General features: G+C 47.4%; 1 protein-coding gene across 1 annotated transcript in view; it reads right to left on the bottom strand.

Annotated features, from left to right (window-relative positions):
* C2H8orf34 (chromosome 2 C8orf34 homolog) overlaps positions 1 to 19,886 on the bottom strand; it is a 624,237-nt gene that overhangs the window by 349,380 nt on the left and 254,971 nt on the right. Inside the window, exon 6 of the mRNA XM_029591437.1 lies at positions 13,171 to 13,343. Within this exon, the coding sequence (XP_029447297.1) occupies positions 13,171 to 13,343 (173 nt within the window). The remainder of the gene's footprint in view (positions 1 to 13,170; positions 13,344 to 19,886) is intronic.

The following is a 19,886-nucleotide window of genomic DNA, read 5'->3' as shown; positions in this document are numbered from 1 at the left end:
CTCCATGTCTCGTCTGCTTCCTGTGTTTGTGGCTTCCTGATGTTCCATGTCTTTGTGTCCTGAGGTTCCTAGTCCAGGCTTCCTGATGTCTCGCTTCCTGATTATCCACTCTTCCTGATGCTTCCAAGGTTTCACCCTCCTTCGCCATTTCGAGTCCTCCTGACCCTCCAGCTCCTGTGGTTCTCCAGGTGACACCTTGCTTCATCATTGGAGTCTCAGCTGGATTTGCGTCTTGTGTTTTCTAGTCCTCTTGACCTTCCAGCTCCTATGGTTCTCCAGATGATATCTGGCTTCGTCATTGGAGTCTCGTTTCAGCTGGATTCCCTTCCTGTGCTTGTCCCGTTCTCCGCGTGGTCCATGACCAGCCTTCTCAGGTTGTGTAGAGCGTGCTACAGGGACAAGGTGGTCCGTGACCAGCCCATTGGGTCTGCCCATGTTGGTGGGCTGTGTAGGGTGCCCTGAGAGACAGTGCCAATGACCGAACCTTCCCAGCTTCTCGTCTCGTCCAAGACTCTTCCAAGTTCCTCGTCTCGTCGAGAGTCTTCCAAGATCCTCAGCTTCTTCCAGTGTCTTCTTGTCTACATCACAAGGCCCCCGTCTACCCTCATCCTCAGTCCGGCTTGCTGCTTCTTGCCGATACCTAGCGGCAGGTCCGAATCCTAAATTATATGCCCCACGGAGATCCAGTTTTGTGAACACCTTGGCCCCGTGTAGTCTGTCCAGAAGTTCCGGGATCAAAGGCAGAGGGTACCGATCTCGCCGGGTAATGCTGTTCAAGCCGCGGTAATCTATGCAGGGTCGGAGGGACCCATCTTTCTTCGCTACTAAAAAGAAGCCCGCTCCAGCTGGGGACTTGGATGGTCGAATAAACCCTCGGTCCAGGTTCTCCCGGATGTATGCAGACATGGCTTGTGTCTCAGGAAGGGACAACGGGTAGACCCGTCCTCGTGGCAGCGTGGTACGCGGAAGCAAGTTGATCGCACAGTCAAAGGGGCGGTGCTCCGGGAGGATCTCAGCTTTCTCCTTAGAAAAAACATCGAGGTAGTCCTGGTACTGGGGTGGCAGTGCCATGGACGATGTCAGGAGAGGTGTTGGTGGCCGGGGAACTGCAGCCAGACAAGAGTTGAAGCAGGATGGTCCCCAGGATGCCACCTGGAGGGAGCCCCATGAGATTACAGGTGAGTGCTTTCGAAGCCAAGGTAGTCTCAGGATGACCGGATGCATGGACTTCTCCAGGATGAGGAACAAAATTTCCTCCACATGCAAAATACCAGTGCGCAGCGTGAGGGGCCTGGTACGAGTGGTGATGGGCCCTGGAAGAAGTCTCCCTTGGATAGAAGATACACGGAGAGGGGGTCGTTGGGGTTGAACCCTAATCTGGAGTTGCTGGACCAAGTCTTGGAGGATGAAGTTCCCCCCGGCTCCGGAGTCGATCAGGGCTAGCGTATTGAACTCTCCCTCAGGAAGGAGTAGGGTCACCGGAACGGTGCATGGGGAGACGGAGGTGGTATGGCCTAGGGTTAGCTCCCCGACTATCCCTAGGTCCGAGCGTTTCCCGGATGCTCGCTACAATGGGCAAGGAAATGGCCTTTGCCACCGCAATACAAGTACAGGCCTAGGGACCGGCGACTCTTTCTTTCTTCTTGAGAGATAGGACCCCAGCCTACCTGCATGGGTTCATGATCGTGAGCCCCCGGAGAGGCAGATGGGGAAAGCCCACTTTGAGAAGGAATGGTTCCAGAGGTCCCAGGCCTATGGACCGACCTCCTCTCGTGGAACCGGCATTGGATGCGGCGGTCCACGCGGCCTGCTAGATCAATCAGATCGTTCAAGTCATCTGGGAGGTCTCTGGCTGCCAATTCATCCTGAAGTCTTTGTGAGAGACTCTCCAGAAAGATTCCGTTCAAGCTGTCACTTCCCCAGTTCAATTCTGCCTCAAGAGTCTTGAAGTCCACGGCGTGCTCCGCCAAAAGCTGGTTACCCTGACACAGCTGGAGCAGTTCAGATGCGGCGGTAGGCCTGTGGGAGGCCTCATCGAAGACCCACCGAAAGGCGGTGACGAACTGTACGAGATTGTCCAGGTGGGAGTCCTGACGCTCCCAGAGGACTCCCAGAGGACTCCCAGGCTAAGGGTCTCCCATCCGGCAGGGAGATAATGAAGCTTGTCCTGACTCAGTCCATCGGGAACTGAAGCGGAAGTAGGTTAAATCGAATATAACACTGGTTCAGGAACCCTCGGCAAAGTTTCGCATCTCCTGAAAACCGCGAGGGTACTGTCATCTGTATGGGTGCTGTTGATCCAGAATTGGCCCCAGCTCCAGGTACCGAGGCAGTGGCTCCACCAACGCGGTTGGCTAACCCCTGCACTGTCGCCATCAGGGAGTCGAGGCAAGTTTGTTGCTGTTGCAGCCTCTGGGCAATACTCGGGATGGCTTTCAAGCCTGCCAGATCCGCTGGGTCCATGGCCTTGCAAACTGTTACGGTTGTGGACCCTTGGGCCGGCTGGGACAGTTGGTGGTATGCTGTGGGAAACCACAGCACGTGTCACAGCTGGGAGGTGGCACGGAAGAGACTCAGAAGAGGCGTCACCACTGGAAGTCCGAGGTCCCCCCAGAAGGAGCCCGTAGGGACCTGGACCACTTGGACCACTTGGACCACTTGGACCTGGACCACTTGTGACAAAGGATCCGGGCTGTGGCCGAAGAGATGGACAAAGGACGGCTGGGCCCAGGTAGCTGAAGAGTTTTCACCCTCGGAAGCCCGCGGCTCCCCCGGGAGGAGCCTGTGAGAGTCCGAGCCACTGGGACTTAGGAGAATCCTCTGGGCCAGCAAGCACAGGATATCTGAGGTGGTGGAAGAAACCGAAGTCGAAGTCCAAGAGCGAATCCGGGTCAGAAGCCAGAAGTCAGAGAACCAAACCAAAGCCAGGGACGAAAGCTGAAGAAGGAGTCATGGGACGGAGCCGGGTCGAAAGCCAGAAGTCAGAGGATAAACCAAAACCAGGAGTGGAAGCTGAAGACAAAGTCAAGAGGGGAAGCTGGGTCAGAAGCTAGGAGTCAAGAGTCAGCAGAGACGAACCGGAGTCCTAGGCAGCAACTAGAGACACAGAGGAACTGTGTGAACTTCGTTACAAAGCAAGGAAGGAGCCTGGCTGCAGGATTTAAGTAGGGCTGGAGCTTCTGATGTCATCAGGAGCGCAGTCCTGTGGTTTCCCACGCTGGCCCCTTTAAATTCACAGCCCCTGTGCACGCGCGTGCCTAGGAGGCGGGGCCAGCTGCGAAGGAACACTGGCATCTCCCTCGAGGAGGGAGAGCCACAGCTGAGGCCTGGAGAGGCCAAATCAGGACCGCAGCAGCCCGGGCTGGCCTCGAAGTAAGGGGAGGACCTGGGCCACGGCCCAGGGCTGTAACAGGAACCTTGTTGTAGGGCAGGAAAAGGGATCTATTTCCTTTGTCGTGCACCACAAGGAGAATCTTTTCCATTTGGAATGATAAGATTTTCTAGTAGAAGGCTTCCGTGAAGCTACGAGGACCTGGAACACATTGTCGGAAAGGTTAAGGGATTGTAATATCAACCTTTCAACATCCATGCTGTCAGAGACAGGGAGTGGAGGTTCGGATGACGAAATAGTCCGTCGTGCTGCTTTATCAGAGTTGGATCTGTGCCCAGGCGAATTGGTTGCTGGACTGAGAGGTCGCATATGATGGGAAACCAAACCTGACCTGGCTATGAGATTCACTACACGAGAGTCTTGCTGATAAATGGAAGTGGAGGGTAGGCATATAGAAGACCCGTTGTCCACGAGTGGGCGAAGGTATCCCTAGGTGGTGTCTTGTGGCTGCGGTGTAGAGAGTAAAAGTTGTCTACTTTGCGGTTGTGAATCGACACAAAGAGGTCTATGTGCGGGCGGCCCCACTGGTGGAAAATTTGGTTCACCACAGTGGGATTTAGGGACCATTCATGAGGATGAAAGGTCCAGCTGAAATTGTCCGTCATCACATTGTCCACGCCTGCCAGGTAGGTTACTCTCAGTAGCATGGAATGGGAAAGAGCCCAGGCCCAGATCGGCGCCGCCTCTTAGCATAGCAGGTAAGAACCTGTACCCCCTTGCTTGTTGAGGTACCACATTGCTACCTGGTTGTCTGTTTGAATTAGGATTACCTTGTTGGATAGGCAATCCTGAAAAGCAAATAGGGCATATCGTATTGCCCTGAGCTCCAGAAAATTTATCTGGTGCTTTGAATCTGCTGTGGTCCAGGTTCCCTGGGTTTGCAGGTTGTTGACATGGGTTCCCCAACCGAGGTTGGAGGCATTTGTTGTCAGTGTAATCTGAGGTTCTGGAGATTGAAAAGGTAGTCCTATTTGAAGATTGGATTCCTGTATCCACCAAGCTAGTGAGAGATGAAGCTGGCTGGTAATGTGGACAATGTGGGACATATGTTGAAATGATTGGGACCACTGAGACTTTAAAGTCCATTGTGTTACTCTCATGGCTAGGCAAGTCATTGGGGTCACGTAAACCGTGGACGACATTTGACCTAGAAAGGTTAGTAGATGACGAGCTGTGATAGTTCGGCGAGTCTGTACTGCTTTGGCCAAGGTTGATAATGTGCGTGCTCAGTCCTTTGGGAGGAACTCTTTGGCTTGAATGGTGTTTAAATCCACTCCGATGAAGGAGAGGGTGCATGATGGAGTCAGATTTGACTTGGGATAATTGTATAGTGAAATGGAAGGATTGAAGTACTACCTCTTTGGATGGACCTCTGACCAGCCAATTGTCTAGATACGGATAGACATGGATGCTGCGTTGTCATAGGTAAGCTGCTACTACTGAGAGGCATTTTGTAAACACATGGGGTGATGACGCTAGGCCAAATAGTGGCACTCGGTATTGGAAATGTCGGTGGCCGACTAAGAATCTGAGGTACTTTTGATGAGTAGGAGTTATGGCTATATGGGCATATGCCTCCTAAAGATCTAAAGAGCAGAGCCAATCTCCCTTTTGTAGGAGAGGGAGCATGGTGACCAAGGTTACCATCTTGAACTTTTCCTTGCGGAAATATTTGTTTAGGGCTCGAAGGTCCAATATAGGACGAATGCCACCTGACTTTTTGGAATTAGAAAATATTGGGAATAGAACCCTTTTCCACGCTGCAGTTGGGGAACCGGTTCTACGGCATTGGACTGCAGGAGGATTGAGAGTTCCGCCTCAAGAAGTGGCGTATGGTCAGTTAAACTCCTCGCCGGATGGGGTGGAGAGTCCGGTGGTAGTGTGAGGAAGTTTAGATGGTAACTGTAGGCAACCACAGAAAGGACCCATTGGTCCATTGTGATTGTGTGCCATATGTTGGCAAAGTGGCACAAGCGGCCTCCAATAGGAAATATTGTTGGAGGTGGGAGTTGACTGCTGCTCTCTAGAAGGGAGTCAAAAACCCAATTCAGGACCAGTTTGTGGGGCTGGTTGGGCTTTTGTAGACCTGTGCTGATGAGGTTGACCTTTTTGATAGGGTCTGGTTGGTCAAGTCCGGGATGGAGGAGGGTAAAACCTATGGGTTTTATAGGTTAGCCTCCTAGGATCCCTTCTGAACGGTCTTTTGGTGGTAGACGAAAAGTCAGAGGGAACAGTAGATAGTTGGCGCAATGTCTCATGATGGTCTTTGAGTTGCGCAACTGCTTCCTGGATTTTCTCTCCAAATTGTCTCCTGTGCAGGGAAGGTCTGCTAACCTGTCCTGGACTTCATGATGCAAGTCTGAAGATTTCAACCATGCCCATTGTCTAGCACTTATGCCTTCTGCTGACACTCTGGAAGCAGTCTCAAAGATATCATAAGCAGCTCTGACCTCATGTTTTCCAGCATCAAGGACCTTCTGGAGGATGGAGTTCAATTCCTCTTGAAACTCCTCCGGCAGAGATTTGGAGAAATCCTGAACCTGCTTCCAAAGATTTCTAGAGTATTGTGTCATATCTAGTTGGTAGGCTGCTATATGTACACAATTACACAAAACTTAGCCTCAGTAGAACAAACCTTTTCCTTTAAATAGGTATTTAAATAGGTATTTAAACAAAACATTTTGTTCTACTGAGGCTAAGTTTTGTGTGATTGTTTGGATAGTTTTTGGATTGTGTGATTGTTTGGATAGTTTTTCCTCAGATTTCCGAGGTTTTTGGGCTATTTTGTTTGATTTTTGGAGGCTGCTATTTGTGCCATAAACAGAATCCTGGAACACCCTATGCCCAAAGGCATCCAAGGATTTCTGCTCCTTGCCAGGAGGGGCAGAAGAATGAGGCTGGGTCCTCTTAGCCTTCTTCTGAGTGGATTCGACCACTATGGAGTGGTGAAGGAGCTGGCTTTTCTGGAATCCTGGAGCTGATTGAACCAGGTAGGTAGCATCAGTTTTCCTGTTCACTGGTGGAACTGTACCTGGGTGCACCCAGGTACAATGTAACAGGTCACGCAGAACTTTGTGGACTTGAATTGCCATCACTTCTTTGGGAGCATCCACGAATTGCAGAACTTCCAGCATTCTGTTTCTGGCATCCTCTTCAGTTTGCAGTTTAAAAGGGATGGTTTCAGACATTTCCTTTATAAAACTGGCAAACGAGATGTCCTCTGGAGGAGAGCAGTGCCTTTCTTCCAGAGGTGAAGGCTCCGATAGGATGTCCTCAGAATCCTGGGAGCCAGAGGAATCATCACCCCAGGGATCGTATGGCTGGTCTCCTCCACCCTGTGGTTCTTCCAATGGAGGCAGAAGTCCTAATCCAGCTGGATCAGGAGATGGCACCGATGGAATCAGTGGAGGCACTGAAATAGGTGGAGGCGGCACCGAGGTCAGTGGAGGCATCGATGGCATTGGTGTTTTCGATGGTCTCCAGGGTGAAAATATACCCGATGGCCCCAGAATTGGGTCTGGCATCGATGGATCACGCTCTTCATCAGCTGACAACAGAGAAATTGAGGTTGATGCCAGTGGAGGAATCGATGGCCTCGGAGGGGGCGCCAGTCCGAAAGGAGCGGGCACCAATGGAAGTGCACTGATAAGGGTGTCTAGCCTTTTGAGGAGTGGAGCTAACATCGCAGGCACCAGGTCAGGCATTGGACAATCTGGTCCAATTCCTCCTGGAAAGCTGGTGTTGGAGACTCAATAGGAATTGCCAGAGGGTCCACTGGCATTGTAGATGGGGAACACCTCGGTGTCCCAGGTCCAGAGGAAGATGGGGGCTCCTCTTCCCAGGACGTTTTGGTCGGTGGTTCCAACGACATCGATGGTTTGTCAGTGCCCGTTCCTGAAGAGGATTCTCGTCAGTGTCAATGCCAGTGCTTTTCTCGGTGCTCAGCCCGGTCCTTCTCCAGCACCGAGGACAATGATGTTAAGGCCTTTGAGCATGATGATGTCAGTGAAGGCCGTTCCCCAACGTCCCAATGCTGAGATGTCAATGGAGATGGAGTTGATGACGTAGATGGCTTCCGACTCGGTGCACTCTTGGCCGGAGTAGACGGGGACGAGCGCTTAGATGTGAATAGATGTGCCATTTTTTCTAAGCAGGCCTGGCGGCCATTAGGAGTCATTTGGGCGCAACTGGTGCCCAGTAGGGATGTGCAGAGCAAAATTTTATGTTCATATTTTTTATGTCCGAAAGGGGGTCCCACTTGCGGCCAATATGGACATAAAAAAAATCCAATGAGTTGGGTATATGTACATATGTGCAAAAAAAAAATTTAAACCCCCTCACCCTCCTTAATCCCCCCCCAGACTTACCACAACTCCCTGGTGATCGAGCGAGGAGTGAGGACGTCATTTCTGCAATCCTTGGCGAGAAGCATGTGACGTCGGTGGCACGTCGAGTGACGCGGCGTCACGTGATTCCCGGCTCGTTCGCGCCGGACGGCTCGTTCGGCCCAAAAAGAACTTTTGGCCAGCTTGGGGGGGCCTCCTGACCCCCCCAAGCTGGCCAAAAGTTCTTTTTGGGCCGAACGAGCCGTCCGGCGCGAACTCGCCGGGAATCACGTGGCGCCGCGTCACTTAGACGCGACGTCACGTGATTCCCGGCAAGTTCGCGCCGGACGGCTCGTTCGGCCCAAAAAGAACTTTTGGCCAGCTTGAGGGGGTCAGGAGGCCGGGAATCACGTGACGCCGCGTCTGAGTGACGCGGCGCCACGTGATTCCCGGCTCGTTCGCGCCGGACGGCTCGTTCGGCCCAAAAAGAACTTTTGGCCAGCTTGGGGGGGTCAGGAGGCCCCCCCAAGCTGGCCAAAAGTTCTTTTTGGGCCGAACGAGCCGTCCGGCGCGAACGAGCCGGGAATCACGTGGCGCCGTCGTCACTCGACGTGCCGCCGACGTCACATGCTTCTCGCCAAGGATTGCAGAAATGGCGTCCTCACTCCTCGCTCCATCACCAGGGAGTTGTGGTAAGTCGGGGGGGGGGGGATTAAGGAGGGTGAGGGGGTTTATATTTTTATTTTGGCTCAACAATCGCGATTTCCCACATATCGAACATATCTATGTTCGATATGTGGGAAATCCGATCGTTTATGTCGAATCAATTTTTTAAGTAAAAAAAAAATATGAGTTGCGTTTTACTAATGCGGTCAATCCGAATGCACACCCCTAGTGCCCAGTTGGACGTCATGGGAAAGCCCCAAGCATAGAACGCAGACATCATGCGGGTCCGTGATGGACATAGTCCTCAGATACTCGGGGCACTTCCGAAAACCAGTCACCATTTTTTGAAAAATAAATGCAGCGCACGGTCGGTGGGCATCGGGCACTGATGAGAGCACCATTAGGAACCAACCGCAAAGAATAAGGTAAAAACTTACCAGCGCTAGCGGAGGTCGAGGGTTGATGGGGGACCCCAGGATGGGAAAAACATTTTGAAATTTTGAAGAAAAAATTCCGTGAGGAAAAAGGTTGTGAGAAATTCTCACAGAGCTCCTGAGAACCGCGAGGCAACTGCTGCATGGAAAAAAAGAGACTGAAGGGGGACCCCTGCTGGATGCAGAATTAGTGGCATGCTGGGCATGCTCAGTGTGCCAGTCAAAGTTCTAGAAACTTTGACAAAAATGTTCCATGATAGGGCTCCATCGATGATGTCACCCCCATATGTGAGGACTACCATCCTGCTTGTCCTGGAAGAAACATGGGGTAACTTGCACAGTGCAGCAGATAATACCATAAGAAGCTTGCTGAGCAGACTGGAAGATCTATTTGGCCTTTTCTTCCATCATTTCTATGTTACTATGTTACTATATGCTTGAGGCAGTCTGGGTTAACTGGGAAGAGTGTCGACTAATGAACTAGGGGGGTCTTGAGGGCATAGCTGTCACTGGGCAAACTGGTGTACAAACTGGTTAAACTGGTCATTTCCTGGACATGCGCATGTTATAAAATTCCCTCACTTCTGAGTGAAAATGCCAACATTTCCCTGTTGTTCACGTGTACCCTTAAAATTAGAAGCATACATAATTGTGCATGCCTATTTTATAACATGTGCACATACCCGTGTGCAGGATATAAAATTCCAGCATATATGGCCACCCACCTATATATACGTTTATATGGACGCGCGCACACACACACACACACACATTTTAAAGTTACGGACTACATGCAAGGTACATAAAAACATTGTCCTGAGACCAACTATGGTTTGGTTGAATCATGACAACCAGTTGCTTCAACATCTGTCAAATAATCTTGCTGAGCACTTCTGTACCATATTACATGAGGAAATGACTTTCAGTGCTCTCATGTGTACTGGTGAAAACTGAATAGGTTTTAGAAAATCACCCATCATCCTGTTTGTCTTTCATCTTGGCAGTTACAAATTTCTAGCTCCTTTGTTCCAGAAAACATTAGATGACAGATGATTCGGAACTCCATTAATACAAAGGGGGTAAACTACTTATAGGTCTGTTTTGTCACACAAAGGCAGCAGTAAAATGTGATGTCTTCCATTATTTCACAAAAACAGACATAGCATAGCTAGCAAAAGCTTTCACATACTATCCAGATAATATGGTTTAACCTTGTTTTAGATGAATCACCTTTAAGACGTAAAAACAATTCAGTTTCTGTATTGATTTGGTTCTTGATGACTCTACTAAGGTGCCAATTAGCATCAATAATGACAGAGGTTTCAGTTATGTATAAATTTGTCTTTTGAGAACTGGACTGGAACAAGCCGATCATATTTAATTTTTATTTATTAAATCACAGAACAATTTTCTGATGGTAATGAATTGAATCCATAAGTAGTTTCAGATGTGTTTACATCTTCTTTGTGGCAAGTCATGCAGCCATCCAGTCTTCCAGGCATTATTATTAGCAATGCTATTTTTATAATTATTATTGTTATTCTTATCAGCTCAGAGTAAAAGCCTTTCAGCTGCTTTTTAGAACTGCTAGACAATAAACTTGGAGCACAGAATGTATCTTTCCACTCCTGTTTTGTGCCATATCTCCCATAATATAACTAAAGTAATTCCAACTTTCTGAACTTCTTTATACTGCTAAAGATATTGCTGGAGGAGGGGGAGGGGATGAAAGTTGTGATAGCCAACAGCAGTGAGGAAGGCAAGTCTGCTGTTAATTGACTGGGGAGATGGAAGCGTTCTCTGCTGAAAGATGAAATCAGCTCCTGCTGCTCACCCAGAGACTCTTCAGCTTGGGGAATAGACAGATGAAGAAAGATATGATAAAGATCTATAAAATCATGAGTGGAGTGGAATGGGCAAATGCAAATCAGTTGTTTACTTTTTCAAACAATAAAGAGGTCCATATTCAGTCGCTATCCGGCTGAGCTAGTTAGCTATCTAAAACTTAGCCAGAATAAGTTTATCCATCTAACTTTAGGACAAGCTAAGTGGTGGCCACAGATCCTGGGCAGATATTTAACAGCTGCCACTTAATCAGATAAGTCAAAACGTATCTAACTAAGTGGTCCGGAATATGGATGGACCTCATCAAAAATAGGTTACTACATAGCACTTTTAAAACAAATCAAAGAAAATAGTTTTTTACACAACGCAAAATTAAGCTCTGGAATTCATTGCCAGATGATACGGTAAAAACACTTACGGGCGGATTTTAAAAGCCCTGCTCGTGTAAATCCGCCTGGATTTACGCGAGCAGGGCCGGCGCGCCTATTTTGCATAGGCCGCCGGCGCGCACAGAGCCCCGGTACGCGCGTAAGTCCTGGGGCTTTTTGAAGGGGGCGTGTCAGGGGCGTGTCGGGGGCGGGGCCGAACAAATTAGCGTTTTGGGGGGCGGGATGCGGCATTTCGGGGGTGGGACCAGGGGCGTGGTGCCGGCCCGGGGGCGTGGTCGAGGCCTCCGGACCAGCCCCCGGGTCGGATGACGGCACGCCTGCAGTCCGCTGGCGCGCGTAGATTTACGTCTGCTTCTCGCAGGCGTAAATCTAGGGACAAAGGTAAGGGGGGGGTTAGATAGGGCCGGGGGGGTGGGTTAGGTAGGGGAAGGGAGGGGAAGGTGAGGGGAGGGGAGGGCGAAAAAGTTCCCTCCGAGGCCGCTCCGATTTCGGAGCGGCCTCAGAGGGAACGGAGGCAGGCTGCGCGGCTCGGCACGTGCAGGCTGCCCAAAATAGGCAGCCTTGCGCGCGCCGATCCAGGATTTTATAAGATACGCGCGGCTATGCACGTATCTTATAAAATCCTGCGTACTTTTGTTCACGCCTGCTGTGCGAACAAAAGTACGCGATCGCGCTTTTTAAAAAAAATCTACCCCTTAATGTAGTTGCATTTAAAAAAACGTTTGGACAAAAATTCCTGGAGGAAAACTCTATAAACCATTATTAATCAGTTAGACATGAGGAAAGCCATTGCATCATGGAGGCCAATATTCAAAAAAGCCTTCAACGGTTAACTTATCCAGCTAAAGTTCTGGGTTCAGTTCAGAGGGAAACACCAGATCAGGCTGCAAGACCCTGGCTTGAGATTCTTCTTTTCTTTTTAAATAACAGATTGATTAAGTTTAAGTTATACTGGAACACATTCCCAAATAACTTTAACCTCCTGCTGCTGATGTCTCGACATAGCACCCTGTCTCCAATAGTGGCCTATCCAGGTCACAAGTACCTGATAGGATCTCAATGAATGAGTCCAATCCTTCTTGCTGACAACCAGGGTAAGCAGTGGCTTCGCCAAGTCTTATGACTTGTATGAGCAGAATCTGCTCATACAACTATCCTCTTTGCCAGCAACTGATCATTTTGATATCTGAACCATGAAATGAATGTACATACTCTGTTATCTAACCAATGGCTCTCTGCTCTCTGTTACTGTTTTTACCTATCCCTCTTTTCAAATGACCAAGTTCTTCATTCCCTGTTTTATTGTAACTTTTTTACGCCTGCTGTGTCAATTGGTTCTCCCCTAGTTCATTGTAAACCGGTACGATAAGACTTGTCTTGAGCATCAGTATATTAAAATAAACAAATAAACAAATAAATAAATAAATAAAAATAAAGTTTACATGACTATTAGTTGTTTATAGACCTTTCTTCAAGGAACTTGTCCAAACCCTTTTTAAACCCAGCTATGCTAACTGCCTAGTGCCTTCACCATATCCTCTGGCAATAAATCTCATAGTTTAAGTGTACACTGAGAAAAAAAATACTTTCTCTAATTTGTTTTAAAACTGCTACCCTTTAGCTTCATGGATTGTCTCCTAGTCTTAGTACAATTGGAAAGGATAAATAACTGTTCCTTATTTACCCATTCCATATCACTCATGATTTTATAGACCTCTATCATATCTCCTTTCAGCTGTCTCTTCTTCAGACTGAAGAGCCTTAATATTTGCTAGTGAGTGAGTATGTGTCAGTTAACAGCACCCTCCTTAAAATTAGATGGTGTGGCTTCTATTGTTTCACCAGTTTTCAAAAAAAGAAAGAAAATCCCATAAATTTTCAGGAAATTGGTTAAAAAATATATAAGAAGTTTGTATTGAACCCTGCAGCAGTGGTGTGGGTTAAGGACTGAAAATGATAGACTGCAAAAACAATAGTTCTCTTATTAATGATGCAGTGTTACATTTTGTGATCGGCTTATTTAATTCTTTGGGATTGATAAGGTGAGATATAAATGAAAAATAACATAACTTAATAAATTCAGCAGCAGGCAAGTTATAAAATGAAAGGCAAAACCTCACCTTCCTGCAGGGCTGCTGCTTCCCTCTTCACTCTCCCACTGTTCATTCTTATTCCTTGGCACTGGAGGTTGAAGCATCTCATCTGCAAGAGGATCAGCATCATTCTCTTCACGACCTACCCATTCTCCAATCACACAAGGTCTTAGCAGAGACGAATTAAATGCTATTGAGTCCTGAATTAAAAATAAAACAGAAAAAAAGCTATACATGGCTTCATCTAGTATATCACTGTATACTGGACTTGAACAAATGCAAAGTATGAACTTTTAATGAAAGGCATCCTAGTAGTGGTAGATATAAAAGGCAATATGACTGTGTTTTGCTTGTCTATTTCACTGGGGAGAACACCACAAGCATGGTCTGCAAATAGCAGTCCATGGCGGCTGGCGGGCAGCTCAGGCACTGGAAGTCCAAGAGAAAGCGGCATAGATGCAGCTTAATGGTGGAAAGTGGCACCAGGGAAACTGAGGCACCAGAGGAGGTACAACAGGAGAGTTGAAGAAAGTCAGAGCCTTCATACATGTTTGGAGGTCATGTTAGCCTATCATTTTTGACTCATTTGGTGAGTCCTTGTGGGTTCGAGTACTGAGACCATGGGATACTGTTCTTTGGTTTTTGGAGACATTCTGCAGAAATATACAGAAGAGCAACATCTATTTTTTAAATCTCCTGAAGTACTATATAGTGTTGAACTTTTCCAATAGTGTCCATATCCCGCTAGCTTCTAAGACCATGAAATCAATACTTTTTTATGTAACCTGTTCCTTCTAGTAGTTTCATCTGATGTTCCAACCAGAGAACATGAGTAACCAGAATCTCTCAGTTTCTTTATGTATTTCTCTGGGAGCTGAAATAGGGAACAGGGATGGTTTTCCAACCAGCTCAGGAAGATCAGTCTAAATGGTTGGAGAATCACTCCTCTACTATGCTGAGATGGATTCATTTCACCTGTGTTCTTGGTGGTGTTACCTTAATGTAATAACATCTTATATGATATGCCTGCAGAGCTGACCTTTACATAAACAATTTCACCTTTGTAAATAAACAGACATTTATAGGAACCACCAATCCAGGTTTCAGTTGAAAGTATTTTCTGAGAACGGATCCCTCTGGAGAATTAACAGCTTAGTCCCACCAGTTACATCAAAAAAGAATTCACCCACTGGAACTGAAAACCTTTTAACATTATCAAACCTCATAAAAGAAATTCCTTCTGCTAGAAGACTCAGTCATTAGAGGAACTAATTAGGGAATTCATTCTGAAGGTGACACAATAGTTAAGTGACTTCCTGGATCCTCAGCTGATAGAAATGCAAACCAGCTAGTCATAGCAATTAGGGGCAGATTTTAAAAAAGTACGCGAGCGTGTACCTTTGTTCGCGCATCCGGCGCAAACAAGAGTATGCCGGATTTTAATAGATACACGCGTATCCGCGTGCATCTTTTAAAATCCGTGGTCGGGGCGTGCAAGGCTGCGAAAATCGGCAGCCTGCGCACGCCGAGCCGCACAGCCTGCCTCCGTTCCCTCCGAGGTTGCTCTGAAATTGGAGCGGCCTCAGAGGGAACTTTCTTTCCGCCTCCCCCCACCTTCCCTTTCCTTCCCCAAACAACCTGCCCCCCGTGCCCTAACTAATTCCCCCCCCACCACCTTTATTTCAAAAGTTACGCCTGCCCAAGGCAGGCATAACTTGCGCGCGCGGGCCGGCTGCCGGCGTGCCATGTTCCGGTCCGGGGGCTGGTCTGGAGGCTGCGGCCACGCCCCCAGGAACGCCCCCAATGATGCGCCGGCCATGGCCACGCCCCCAGAACACCCCGATGACACGCCAGCCGTGACACGCCACCCCAACACGCCCCCCAGGAAAGCCCCGGGACTTACGCATGTCCTGGGGCTTGCGGGCTCCGCCGAGCCTATGCAACATAGGCTCGGCGCGCGCAGGGGGTGGAAGGGGCAGCTTTTCAGGGGTTACACGTGTATCTTACGCGCGTACCCCTTTGAAAAGCTGCCCCTCAATGAAGAAAGTAAAGACTCTAATATCAATGTAATCATCCATTTGGGGACCAATGGAAACAGTATCCAAGCAGTACAGAAAGATTTACAGTATCTCATGAAGGAAATAAAACATGTGATAATTAATATTTCCATTCTTGAAATATTACTTGTTCATGGAAAGGGAAAGGAAAGGGTAAGCCAGATTGAAAATTTTAATACATGGTTCTTAACATGGTGTAAAGGCTGGAGTCTTGTATGGAGTAGCAAAAGACTACACAATAAGGATGGCCTATATTTGACAGTAGCAAGGAAGATAATCCTAAGTGAGAAATTCCAGTCATACATCATTAGGCATTTAAACTAGAGGAGCAGGTGGCCAATGAAATTGGAATGTCACCTCCAACAATATAGGAAGTGAGAGGAGAAAAATAATAAAATCAATTACTCAACATTCCACACTTAAGAAAAAGAGCAGAAAAGGTGACTATGAAGAGCAGCAAACCAAGGGAGGAATGCTAGAAAGTTATGACCACAAATGCTTGTAGCCTGGGCAAAAAAATCCAAGAACTACAGGCCCTAATGATGGAGGCAGACTTCAACATTTTTACTGTTGCAGATACTTGGTTCACAGTGTCTCATTATTGAGATATTCCCATCCTAGGCTATAACTTGTTAAGGAAGGACAGAGAGGACAGAAAAGGGGGAGGTATAGAATTTTATGTAAAGTGAAGTTGCTTACTTGTAACAGGTATCCTCCTAGGACAGCAGGATGTTAGTCATCACAGATGGATGGTAGTACTCACACATGAGTGACATCATGGAGTCCTGCACGGAAAACTTCTGTCAAAGTTTCTAGAAACTTTGGCTCGCACACTGAGCATGCCCAGCATGCCACTATCCCTACATCCATGCGGGGTCTCTCTCTAGTTGTATACGTAGATACAAAAATGCTTTTTGTTCCCAGAGCACCTATTTATCTCCCAAAAATTTTAGAAACTTTCGCAACTTTTGGCTTGTTCTCGGGTCTCAAGTTGAATCTTGACAAATCAAGTATTGGATATAATGGGACACTTACGGGCGAGTTGGCTAGATATCCCGCTTCGTTGGGTAGAGAATGCCATTAAATACTTGGGTATTTAACTCTCCGGTAATCCAACTCACTGGTATACTCTCAATCACCCACCAATTATAGACAAAATTGGGAAGTTAGAGCTGGGTTGATCTCCCCCTATCCTTGATGGGAAGGATAGCTTTACTTAAGTTGACATTATTACCAAAATTGTTTTATGTCTTGCAATTAATGCCGCTTGTTCTAAACTTGATGGATACCTGAAAATTACAGAAAATATGCATGACTTTTCTGTGGCATAATCGCAAACTTAAAGTAGCTTTTAAAAAACTGTTGATTCCGGCAGAGAAGGGTGGTTGGGGATTTCCTAATATTACTATATACAATATGGTGTGTGCATTACGAACAGTTGGGGATTGGTTATATGACAGCTGCTGTTTTTCAGATATCTAACTGGATAAATTAATATCCCAACCCCTGAATTTGAGATTTATACTCCATGCAACTATTCAAGAGTTACCTGCTACGTTGTACAATAATATATTGATTACATATGGATGCTATGGGTGGCGTACCATGAGGAAAAGGTTGAATATTCCGGTCCATATTTCAGACAGTGCCTTTGTGTGGTAACCCTAATTTTATTCCAGGTCAAGCAGTCCTTCTATCAGCAGTTAGCACAGAGAGGTTTAACTCTCATTGCGGACCTCAGGGACCTGGTTACTTCTAAAATATATACATTCTCCCAATGTCAAGAACTGTTTGACTGGCATCCGAGTGATTTTCTTCATTATTTGCAAGTAGCGAGCTATGTTGTGAAAACCCTTAAAGCTATTGAGCCTGGAGCTAAGTCAGGGCCCTTTCAGAGGATGATCAGGATATTTAAGTCACGGAAACAATCTCTGACGGGACTGACTCAAATTCTTCAAGAGGATCCTAGCGGCAATCTGGAGTAAAGATCTGGAAATCAATGGATCAGAGGAAGACCTTTTGCACGCCATTCACATATTTCACAAAGCGATCGTAGCAGTGTCAGGCCATGAACAGTAATTGCGGATCATACACAGGGTTATTATTTCGCCTGCAAGGGTGTATCATATGAGAATTGTCCCTATGGCAGCTTGTCCAAAATGCCAGAGTACTGTAGCCACTCTATACCATGGCATGTGGGAATGCCCATTGATTCAAGAATTCTGGGCCAACATGTGGACACAGATGACATCGGTTATGGAGACCATACCACCTATTGCGGTGGACTTGGCAATTATTGGCGTGAAAAATGACTTTATGGATGGGGAACAAGCTCAGAATATTACTTCACAAAGCCATGGGGCTGGCGAGAAAATGTATATTAACAAAGTGGATACAACAGGACCCTCCAACGTTGTAGTTTTGGTTTTCAGAAATGTATACCCTATTGCAGTTGGACTACCGTACCTGTCTGAACCTGTCTGAACCTCGCGTTAAAGGAGTATTCACCAAAATCTGGGACCCATTCATTCATTCATTCATTCAGAATCTCATACAGAATTGGAAGGACACATTTACAGATGTCGGGGTGACGATGACATAACTTCCGAGGACGGATGTCGGGCACAATGGACTAATCTACGGCACTGTTCTCAAGATTATATCTTTGGAGTCTGGTCCGTGATCAGATTTAACTTTTGTCTCCCTACGCTCACTAACTATGCTAGCTAGGCAATGCATCACTGTATTTAGAGTCTCAGAAAGCATTTCCCTCATGTATAATTCAAGTAATTCAAGTATATTTCAGTAGTATATGTAACTCTTTTCTGTTCCTCTTTATGGGGGTGGGGGGGGAGGGGGTGTAGGGAGGTTGGGACAAGTGTGAAAATGGTTCATTTGTACAAAAACTATTATACACCTCTGTACTTAATGTTTTTGTAATGTTGGTGGTTTTTCAATAAAACATAACTTTGAACAAACAAAAAAAAAAAGAATAAACCAATCAGGAGAACCCAACTCCGTGGGGTAGCGGGCAGGTTTTGTGAGAACTAACATCCTGCTGTCCTAGGAGAACACCTGTTACAAGTAAGCAACTTTGCTTTCTCCTAGAACAGGATGATAGTCCTCACACGCATGAATAGAGATGTGTATCATACCGGCAATCGTTTCCGGTTTCATTTTGTTCTGGGCAACGGTATATAAAAATTGCACAAATAAATAAAATAAATAAATAAATAAATTCTGATCGGTTTTTTTTTCAGCTGTCCCGATCCAAAAAAAAAACAAACCACCCTGATCCTTCAAATTTAATTTTTTACAATCACCCACCCTCCCGACCCTCCCCCCCTAAAAAAAAACTTGCCTAAAGTCCCTGGTGGTCCAGCGGGGGTCCCGGGAGCACTCCTGCTCTTGGCTGGCAGTAAACAAAATGGCACCAATAGCCCTTTGCCCTTACCATGTGACAGGGGCTATAGGTGCCATTGCCCAGCCCCTGTCACATGGTAGGAGCAATGGACGGCCGGTGCCATCTTAAAAAATGTTTGGGAAGACCATGGAGGCAGAATACATGTAAAGTGAACAGTCTGGCTAATTCTGGAGCTGAGGGGAGCCCGGTAATGAGACAAAGTGAGCCATCTTGGAGAATCTGTTGACTATTACCCAGATTATGGTGTTTGCCATTGGAGTTGGGAAGGTTCACCACAAAATCGGTGGACAGGTGGTTCTAGGGCTCCATGGGGGCTGGAAATGGCTGTAACAGCCCCCAGGGGTACCCCATCAATGGCTTTTGTTGCACACAGGTGGGACAAGAGCCCATGTATGCACGGATGTCCCTTTGCATGTTGGGCCACCAGTAATAGCGCTGGAGGAGTGCCAGAGTATGAACGCAGCCGGACAGGCTGGCTATCTGGGAGTCATGTGCCCACTTTAGTACTTTCTCTTGTAGCCTGTGGGGAAAACCCTTCTTGCCGACGGGAATGGTCGTGACCGCTGACAGGTGAATGCATGCTGGATCGATGACATGCTGGGGTTCTTTGATGGAATCCTCTGGGAGGATTGAGTGTGATAAAGCATCAGCTCAGGTGTTCTTATTGGCTGGGTGGTACTTCAAGTTGAAGTTAAAACGAGCAAAGAAGAGGGACCATCGGGCCTGCCAAGCATTAGGGGTGTGCATTTGTTTCCTTTGTATTTGTAATCTGCAACGTATAGGGCCATATTTGTTGTATTCGTGGGGAAGCAAAATGTATCGCGATTCTCCATGAAAACAACGAATCTTCGCTGAATTATTCGGCCATCTAAAGGAACCAATTTAAACAAAACACCCCCCCCCCACCCTCCTGACACTCCCAAGCCTTACCAAAACTCCCTGGTAGTCCAGCGGGGGGTCTGGGAGCCATCTCCTGCACTCACACCCTCGGCTTACGGTATTCAAAATGGTGCCGATAGCCTTTGACCTACTATGTCACAGAGGCTACCGGTGCCATTGGTCAGCCCCTGTCACATGGTAGGAGCAATGGATGGCCAGCACCATCTTGTGCTCCTACCTTGTGACAGGGGCTGACCAATGGCACCAGTAGACCCTGTGACAGTAAGGGCAAAGGCTATCGGTGCCATTTTGATTACTGGCAGCCGACGGCCCGAGTGCAGGAGATCGTTCCTGGACCCCTGCTGGACCACCAGGGACTTTTT

The sequence above is a fragment of the Rhinatrema bivittatum genome, chromosome 2 (genome assembly GCF_901001135.1).
Source record: "Rhinatrema bivittatum chromosome 2, aRhiBiv1.1, whole genome shotgun sequence".
NCBI lineage: Eukaryota > Metazoa > Chordata > Amphibia > Gymnophiona > Rhinatrematidae > Rhinatrema > Rhinatrema bivittatum.
Note: the sequence above shows the minus strand (reverse complement) of the source record. Positions and strands in the feature narration are given on the sequence as shown.